General features: G+C 36.3%; 2 protein-coding genes across 5 annotated transcripts in view; one reads left to right on the top strand and one right to left on the bottom strand.

The window, feature by feature from the left end:
- The window catches only part of LOC138011501 (transmembrane protein 43-like), an 8,236-nt gene extending 4,674 nt beyond the window's left edge, over positions 1-3,562 (top strand). For all 4 annotated transcript variants that reach the window (XM_068858525.1, XM_068858526.1, XM_068858528.1 and 1 more), the window contains exons 8-11: positions 977-1,054; positions 1,883-1,984; positions 2,403-2,520; positions 2,629-3,562. In XM_068858525.1, the coding sequence (XP_068714626.1) occupies positions 977-1,054; positions 1,883-1,984; positions 2,403-2,520; positions 2,629-2,837 (507 nt within the window). In that variant the 3' untranslated portion in view covers positions 2,838-3,562. The remainder of the gene's footprint in view (positions 1-976; positions 1,055-1,882; positions 1,985-2,402; positions 2,521-2,628) is intronic.
- A 149-nt stretch (positions 3,563-3,711) lies between these two features.
- Positions 3,712-10,000, bottom strand: part of LOC138011502 (DNA/RNA-binding protein KIN17-like) — a 13,721-nt gene continuing 7,432 nt past the window's right edge. Inside the window, exons 12-17 of the mRNA XM_068858529.1 lie at positions 9,976-10,000; positions 8,212-8,265; positions 7,657-7,725; positions 7,222-7,321; positions 6,624-6,724; positions 3,712-4,658 (exon numbers count right to left, since the gene is read on the bottom strand). The exon at positions 9,976-10,000 is cut by the window's right edge and continues 12 nt beyond it. Coding sequence (XP_068714630.1) covers positions 4,593-4,658; positions 6,624-6,724; positions 7,222-7,321; positions 7,657-7,725; positions 8,212-8,265; positions 9,976-10,000 — 415 coding nt within the window. The 3' untranslated portion in view covers positions 3,712-4,592. The remainder of the gene's footprint in view (positions 4,659-6,623; positions 6,725-7,221; positions 7,322-7,656; positions 7,726-8,211; positions 8,266-9,975) is intronic.

Raw genomic sequence — 10,000 nt, forward strand, 5'->3', positions numbered from 1 at the left:
TAAACACTTTTTTTTGACAAAAAAATGCTGCTTCTTTTTGCACCAATTTAATTCCATTGAAAGTAATATTATTGTCATTACTTTTTTTTCACTTTTTTGAGTACAATAATGACACAAAAGGATCTACATGTAGTTGTAGTTTTCATAATTTGGAGATAATAACGTTTTCTTATAAAAAAAAAATTAATAATAGCTTGTAACAATAATTTGATGCAGAGAATCTGTTATTATGTACAAAACAGCATAAAATTTTGGTCTTTCCTAATCATTACAGATACCTTCTTCTCTCATTCAACTAATGCAATACTTGAAAGAAGCTCCTTTTATGTATTTTGGAACTGGAGGATACTTATGTTGACACACCTACTTTAGTTAATTAAGCAAGATGAATGTAAAATAGGCTTGTAATTCTGTAATCATGCAACGTATTGTAATAACTCTAGTTCATCTCTGTATCGTTTATATAGATCTATCTTCCTTTTTCTTCTCCTGTTGAATTACTTTATGTTCAAGTGTTCTCTGCCCGCCTCGACTAGCTGAGCTATATGCAAACAGAGGAAGTTGCTATGTATATTTCTGTGAGAGAATAAAATGAAGAGTTTCCAGCACTACAGTAGCTGTATGTAGAATTGTTGCAGCTTTTCTATATAATTTTTGTGGTGCTCTACCTATGCTATAATTCCTTTCAAATCAGCTCCAAACATTGGAAACATCGTACAAGTGGCATTAGCTTGAAGTTGCTGTGTGATGTGTTATCTTTAACATATGTTTTGCATTTCCAAACTAATTAAAGTATATAAATAATAAGATTTACTATTAACTTTTTGACACTTGATTGAAGAAACGTAGTAAAATCTTTGACAGGGAACTACTATACAGATCACTCTAACATACAAAATGTAATTTTTGTTCTTTGGACACAAGTGGTGTCATGTTAATAATAAATTATTATTATTATTATTTTCTATTTAACCAGGTTGGGGATGTAAGAGTGCAATTTTCATATGCTGGTCTCAGTGGGAAGCCTGGGGCAGGTTTAGGAGACCCACTTACGGTAAAATTGATTTTCTTATCTTAAACTCACTTTCCTTAACCCTTTGACGCCCAAACCGGCCTAAACCGACCAGACTTAGTATTTTACTCTGTCTAATGCCAGATGATTTTACTTGTCAATGGGGAACCCCTGGGAGTGAACCTTGACAGATTTTATTGTCTAATTAAAAAATAGTGTTTCTGTCGAGGAACTATCGGCTGATAGTTGCCCCGCGGAAATTTGATGAACACTCTTAAAACAAATATTTGCCCGAGAAGCGAAGCTTCAAGGGCAAATATGCTAGTTTTAAGAACATCAAATTTCCAAGGGGTAACTATCAGACCGATAGTTCCGAGACATAAACACTCTATTGTCTTTATTGTTCACCACTAAATTTTCTTCCGCGCGCCAGTTGAAAAACAGTCAAAACCCACTTAATGCAGATCAATCAAATATTTATTCATGCATACAGGCTGTCACAAATGTCAATAATTCGCAGCGTACATTGGCTAAAGAATAACGTACAACTGTCAACTGCTTTTTCAGCGGATGACTACTATCCGTCCGGGTATTTTCCTCGGACGGGCACTATGGGCTGATAGTGTCTCTCCGCGGACGAACACTATCGCGTCACATGATCAATTTAAACCAAAAAGAATTGGAGAAAATTTAGTGGTGAACTATAATGCCAGACAATTTTACTTGTCAACTGGAGGAGCCCTTGGTTGCCTGTGGAGTGAATGGGTTAAGGAAGAAATTTATTGTGAATCCAGTTTAAATTCACTGCTATCACTTGACAAAATCAGTGTTATTTAATTCCAATGAAGTTGCCAACTTTGACATTTTTAGGTCAGTATTGTAGCTCGACAGCATGAGGCTACACTGAAGCATTACCAAACAAAATCAGGGGATACAATAGAATTCCTCTACACTGGAGATATGACAGCAAAGGTGAGGACATGTAAGAGGATACCCCCTGCAAATGAAAAAGGTGTGAAGACTCCTTTGACAGAACACCATTTAGCACAGCAATGGATGTGCCTACATTGCTGAGTTTTTATGTGAACAATAGAATGATTGATAAGCATGATTTTGCAGCGTCTTCTTGGTAAAGGACTTCCCTGCAGTGTACGTACAGTAATTTTCATGCAACAGTTGCAATTGTAATCTGACCATCCATATTGTTGAGTGCTATTTGCAAACATCCCACTTGTAACATCCTCTAACTATGCAACAAGCTGCATTAATTTTGTTTACATAGGCCTTTCCAGGTTTTCTTGACTTTTTGTGCAAGAGTGGAGCCCATTTTGCATGGTTTTCTTTTTTGCACTTCTATAATAAATGGAACATTACTATTTTCTTGCTTCAGGAAATCTTTGATGCTGAGCATTCTGCTAACACAGTTCTCACATGGGTCCTGAGGGGAGTGGGGTGGTTCTTGATGTTCACTGGATTTCATTTCATGACCAGCATCCTTATGGCACTGAGTATGTACATTGTTACTCGTAGGATTGTGGGCCAGATGTAACGAAGGATGCACAGGTGTTATGATCAACCTACGTACAACTAAAAATCACTTTCCCTTTCTCTTACAGTCTCCTGGGTGCCGATCGTTAGTGACTTTGTGGGCTTGGGTTTGACTCTAATATGCCTTTGTCTTGCTACTTCCCTGGCATTGGTTACCATGGCAATTGGATGGATTGCTCACCGGCCATTGCTCGGCCTGACTCTTTTGGCAGCGTCAGCCATTCCTGTTCTGTTGACCAAACTAAGGGCCCAGAATGTTAACTACCACAAGAGTTGAATACACTATTTAGCAGACAATTTCATTTTCTCTTAAAAGAAGCATGTTTGCCAAAGAACCTTTTGATGAAAGAAAAAATATCCATGTGATCTACAGTGATGCATGCACGGCATAGTGTGCTGTCAATATAATCATTATTAGGTACTTTTCAAAATAATAGTAAATTCCAGGTCCCTTACTCTTGATAAGATATTTAAAAGGAGAAAAAAACCTTCATAACCATTATTTTGGTGTTGCTCCAGTCACTCCATGACCATTTAAAAGATTATAATGCAAAGCATGGTATCTGCATAATGCAGCAGCCAAAGGGATCACCTGGTAGTAAGAGGATTGATCATGAAAGGATCACCTTAGGGCCCAAACAAGTGTATGGATAACTTTAAGTTGCTTCGCATTAATTTTGTGTAAAATTAACTCATTGACCTCTGAGAGTGAGACTTAACAGGTTTTCCTCTGTATTAAACTAATGCCAGATGATTTTACCCATCAATGGGGGATGTCCTGGGGTTCCTGAGGGGCCACTGGGTTAAGCAATATTAAGTAGTGTACATATTAACTCTACTGAAAAAAGTAAAATAAGTTTAAAGCCAATAATTACTTGTAGTTTAGAATGCAAAGCATGAAACATGCAAATGCTTTGCTAATAACATTAATTTTGTACAAAAAGTAATATTGCTTGGCCTTGATTAATTAATCCATTCTCATGACACTACCATGGATCTGATTTTCATGAAACATTAGTTTTACTATATTGAAAAGAACATATAGTATATCTTTTGATTCATACATTGTATGAATAATAACTACAGAGTGGTATTTTGGGACAAACCTTTGAAAACTGAAACATCAATCTAAAGAATGGAGGTCAAACAACAACCCCTAAAAAAGTTTATTATCATTATTATTGAACATTTCCTTCGCAATCTACCATCTCATATGCTATTTGTAGTATTTGAAACCTTGATATTTAAATAAAATTATGTTATTGAAAACAAGTGCAAATTTCAAATGTTTAGTCTGTTGCATAAAATGTTGGTTATTGCATGTCAGTTCACAAAGAAGCTCTTAAAGTGCTACTACGACCAAAAAAACAATTCTTCTTTTTCTGTGGATTTCAAAACCATGTTAAGCAAACCAAGTCTTAAGCTCTGGTTTTAAAAAGAGACCTGTTTATTTTAACTGGAATTTTCTTATTTGTTGGTCTGCCATTACTAACTTTCAAATCTTGAGAGAGCTTGATCAAGGAGAAAATGATGTTAAAGACTCAGTAGTTTAAGAATGCAATGCATGCGTACACCACTGAATTACGTGTAATATGCAGCATGGGAGTTTTAGGGTTTTCAAATTTTTGTTTAGCATATATAAGAAGTTGCATTTACACGCTGAAATTATAAGCTAGTGAGTACATGATGTCACTTTCTCTAGATCCAACCCTCTGAGGTCCAATCGGTTAGTTTTGAACGTGAATAATGGAGGACTGTGAAATAAAAAAAACTTACACTCAAAATAAACAGCCGTTGGATGAAAATCAAAGCTCAAAATTTTGCCATTCAGGTGTTAAGTGAACACACTATCAAAAACTGAAGAAAAAAAGGAAATTATTTTTTGATCACAGTAGCACTTTAAACAGGGTTTTTCACAAGAAAGAGATTTGGAAAGTTGTTTTTCATTCCATATTTTCTGTCTTAAAACTAATCATCAAATCTAAACATTGCTGTTAAAACTCTAACTACGCTTTGACCTGAAGTCTGAGTGTCACGTGTCCAGTTTGCATATGTCTTCATAGGCGATCTTATCAATTCTTTTTCCTCTGTTGGGACCCTGGAGAGAAAAGGTGGTTTTAGAATGAGACAATCTTGTTTCCACATAACTTATTATTATGTCCCTTCACATTAATACTATTTCTGAGTTGATGATGATGATGATGATGATAATAATAAAAATAATAATAACAGTAATAATAATAATAACTAAGTGAAACCACCTTTTCTTTATGGACGACTTGAAGCTATATGCCAGAAATGAGAACCAGCTGGATTCACTTATACAAACAATAAGAATAGTCAGCAAGGACATTGGTATGAAATTTGGCATGGAAAAATGTGCTGTCCTGGTATTGAAACGTGGTAGACTGGCACAGTCAGAAGGGATTAGATTACCTGACGAGACTACCATGAGGGCTATGAGAGAGAGCAAAGGATATAAATATTTAGGAGAGCTTGAGGCAGACGGCATGCTACATGACACGATGAAGAAAAAAATAGGGAAGGAATACTTATGCCGGGTTAGAAAAGTTGCACAATCCAAGTTAAATGGTGGAAACCTGATACGTGCCATAAACACCTGGGCAGTATCACTTGTCAGGTATTCGGGGGGTATAGTTGATTGGAAGAAGCAAGAACTTCAGGATTTAGACCACAGAACAAGAAAATTACTGACAATGAGCGGGGGCTTTCACTCACAGGATTGTGTAAAATGACTCAAGGAAGGAGAAGGGGCGTAATCTTGGTAGAAGACTGTGTCAATCAGGCAAGAATATTGCTGGAGACATATGTCCAATCCAGTGAGGAGAAGATTTTGAAAGCCGTCAGGAGGAAAGGAGTTGAAAACCAAGAAACGGCTGCCAGTTTTAAAGAGAGGAGGAGAACTGAAAATACCCAAGGTTGGAAACAGATGCCATTATATGGGCAATTTGCAAGACAGAGCGAAGATCAAAGAAACAATGAAACATGGACTTGGTTAAAAGAAGGAAAGCTTAAAAGATAAACGGAGTCTCTTATTATTGCAGCACAAGATCAAGCAATAAGAACAAATTACGTAAAAGCAACGATCGACACGTCACAGGATGATCCCAAATGCAGAATGTGTAAACAAAACAATGAGACCATCAGCCACATTGTAAGTGGGTGCCCAAAACTGGCACAGAAGGAATACAAAAAGAGGCATGACAATGTAGCTAGGACAGCTGGGACCTGTCAGAAAAAATATGGGTTTGAGTGAAGTGAGAGGTGGTATGACCATGTCCCGGACAGTGAACTTGAAAATGAGGATTACAAGAATGCTGTGGGACTTTACTGTACGGACAGACCATGAGATTGAGGCTAGGAGACCGGATTTATTAATCATTGACAAAAGTGAGAAGAACTGCCAAATCATAGACGTGGCAATCCTGGAAGATGAAAGGGTGAGAGCAGAAGAAGATGAGAAAGTAGAAAAATATCAAGACTTTGTGAGAGAAGTTCGAAAGATGTGGGGAGTAAGAACAAAGGTGATACCCATAGTGGAAGGGGCGTTGGGAACAATACCACTGAGGTTAAAAGAAAATCTGAGGACCATAGGTGTAGACACATCCATTGAACTAATTCAGAGATCTGCACTGTTGGGATCAGCAAGGATTCTTAGGAAAGTGCTGGAAATGTAGGCAGGAGAGGAAAGTACAATGAAGGACGCTTCTTGATTTCCTTAGACAACTGGTTGTTGCCCGGAACCAAGGAATACCAGATTCTACTACTACTACCACTACTACTGCTACTACTGCTACTGCTGATGCTGCTGCTGCTGCTACTGCTACTACTACTACTACTAACAGTCGACTCTGTGAGAGAAGAAAAGCCAAGCCCCAACTAAAGTTTCGAATTCTCACGGCTGGACTGGATCTAGCATGGAATGGAGGCTAATGCGGGCAAATCTTTTCAAATGCAAATTAATTTGCCTGCATTAGCCTCCATTTCACGCTAGATCCAGTCCAACAGTTAGAATACGAAACTGGCCTATTGGTAAACTTACTTTACTAAGTTCAACTGTTACTGAAAAGCTCTTTTCATTCAGTGACACCAGTGAAGCTGCTGATCCTCTGTAAACACCGTTTACAACCATTACAGTTTTACCTGTAGATGGAAAGCAAAAATTACCTTACTCCATCTGCCCCCAAATCCACTTGAAGCTATTATATGTACATCATGGTTTGAATTAGTAAGCAAGCATTTATGTTTCTGAAACTCAAATTAATGACAAGCAAATTGTGAATCAACAGTACCCCACCCAAAAAAGGATAATTTGTTTGTTTCACATTACATGGAGTTAATGCCTCATGTTTGAAAGTGTGCGTGTGTTTAAAGGAAAAACACTAAATAACCTTTAAATGACTAAGTGCACAAAATGTTTACAATTCTGGTTGTACACTTACAAGATGTACTTGTACATGTTGCATTGTCAACCAGCCATACAAAAATCTCAAAAAAGTAAATTGTACCTCCATTTTTCTCTTATTTATTGAAGAACATATTTTTTCATCATTTATTAATTAATATTATTAAGGAAGAAATTTATTTTAATTGCTAAACCAAACAAAGATTGACCTATGTGACCAGTACTGTCATGGTACCTAGTGCAGGGATGACTGTTTCCAAATGCTCTTGATCGACTTTGATCATGTCTCCACTATCCAGCATTTTTATAACAGCAACAAACAGATTTTGCACATCCTGTTCCAAATAGAAAATAATATGTGAGACCCAAGCAACAAATTCAAGGGCCGTAAAGAAATATTTATTTGATTGGGCTGTGTCGCTTCCAACTCTACTGGCACCTTTATACTAAGTCAACTATGGCAAAAAAGGACAAGCTGCCATGACTGTACAGAGTTGGCGCAGTAGTGCAGGGTTGGCACAGCGAAGAAAACACTCACCTCTGAACATAACGATCAAAACAATATTTTATAATAATAGTACTGTACAGTCTGTAGTTTGAGCACACCATTAACACTTGTACTTTACGGAAACTACAGTTCTTTTAAAAAAAACTTAAAAGTACCACAAACCTGTATAACTCCTTTCTTTTTATAGTATCTTTCCCCAAGTTTCTTAGTTACAACTTTGACTATTATTCCCTGTTTAAAAGAAGGCATGACATATCATCCATCACCACAAAGATTGAATATCTGAATGCACTGGTGCTGCATCAGTAGGTAAGCAAAACGAACATTTTGGTATCAAACAAGTTGATATAGATAAATTGACCACTGTGTTGAGATTTCGATTGAAAGCCCTTTGTTGGAATGAATCGAGGGATTTTGGGCTGTGCCAAGTTTTTGCATTGGGTGGTGAAGCAATCTCATTGATTGACTTCTCATACAATGTAACAGGAAAAAAATGTGCTTTCCTATGTAATTATTATCTAATAAGTACTGTAATTATTATTACTATTCTAGTTTGAAACAACTTGTGAGATGAATCTCTTTTCACTAGACATGCATGCAGCCCATTTACGTACATGTAGCATTACTAGTTTAATAATTTCATATCTTCTTTCCAGTTACTGGATGTGTTAAAGTGTTACTAGCAAAAACAGATTCCGTCAACCCATGTTACCATACCTTCACTATCCAATTTTCTTTGTGACTACTTTTCATCTTTTTCTGTTCCTCTGTCTAAAATTAATAAGTTATACAACAAGAATAAACTAAGTGAAGCTATGATCCTTGCAGTTATAAACGAGAATTTGAGCACTTTATTTTTTATTTTTTACTCCAATCAAAAGTAGATAAAGAAAACTCTACCATACTAATTACAAGGTAAAAAAAATAGCAATTGAGTAGAGAAGCCTGAAAATTTCAGGACTTCACCAGGGTTTGAACCCGTGACCTTGTGATGCTGGTGCAATGCTCTAAACAACTGAGCTATGAAGCCACTGATGTTGGGAGCTGGACGTTTGTGGGTTTAAATGTTCCCACGAATGAAACGATATATGAAATGAATCATATATTATACCGCAGATCTATATGATTTTTGTTAAATTCAAGTAATTCCAAATATTAATGGATTTAAATCTATGGTGCATTTGAAAAATATGAAAAAAAAACTTTACATAGGGCATTATGGTAATAAAAAAGGGACTTTAAGGCAAAATTGGGCAGGTCTTTGGAATCATTTAATGTAAGGGTAATTTCCTTTCTAGGGGGGATTAGTAGGTATTGTAAGTTCTGTAAGTAAATTGTATGTAGGGGTAATTTTCTTTTTGAAGGGGAGGGGGAGGAATAGTAGTTTTGTAAGTACTGTAACTGTGAATCATGCTGTTGATACTCTTATTTCTGGTAATGTTATCATTGGCCTGGTCAGTTTTAAATTATATTCTACGGTAAGTATGTGTAGTGTGTACTGTAAATAATATAGCTTTAGTTGATTTCATATCCACAGTTCAATATATGATTCATTTCATATATAGTTTTGTTCAAAGAATAAACTAATTTTCCTTTAAATGTTTATATTAATTTCTGAAAATATAGTTTGACCCAATTTATCCAATTAACCCTTAAATACAATACTGAACTTCATATTCATTTGGCAATTTACAACACACTCACTCACACTCACTGTCAGAAGCAGAAGAAGCAGAAGCCCTTTTTTAAGGTGATACCCTAGAGATAGAACTTGTCATAGACTTCCGATGAAAATTCGCACACTATTCTAAAATGTCAAGGAGATGATAAAAATGTAATAAAAAAGGGAGGTCACCGTGCTTGTTTCCACGATACGACGCTGACGAATACGGCCATTTCAGCTACTTTGATAATTGCTGCGCACCCCTAATGTTGGACAAATTTAGCTCGATTTTATAAATGTAATCCAATGAATAATGCAGAGCCTGGTGTCTTTCTATGGTTAATTGAAGTTTGTACATGAAAAAATGTATTTGAATGCCTTTGAGTACTTAACACTCCAAAATAGATCTAACTTTAGTGTGCGCTGTTCGACTCGTAATGGCTCCTTCTGTACAATTTTACAAAATTGCCAAAAACCTAGGGCCCCATAGATTTTTCCTTATTTTTTCACTACTCCATGAAGACACCGTTCTCAGCAAATATATGAAATAAAAAATGGGGGTCATTGTACTCGTTCAGGAGAAAATAGCAAGTCCTTGACGGATTAGGCTTGGCGTCAATCCAAATCCGCCATTTATCAATGTGCCTGCGCTACTGCTCATGACAATGACGCCAGAAATTATGTGCAGGAGGTTTGTGCAATGCAAAACCAGGTAATCACCTTAAAATAATAAACAAGTTCAAAACAGCAAGACCTTTAACATAACTGTACGGAAGTTGAAAATTTATTTCCATAACAATCATAATGCATAGACTCACTTCCATAATTTCTTCCAAAGCAGAC

Source organism: Montipora foliosa, chromosome 7 (assembly GCF_036669935.1).
Source record: "Montipora foliosa isolate CH-2021 chromosome 7, ASM3666993v2, whole genome shotgun sequence".
NCBI classification, from domain to species: domain Eukaryota; kingdom Metazoa; phylum Cnidaria; class Anthozoa; order Scleractinia; family Acroporidae; genus Montipora; species Montipora foliosa.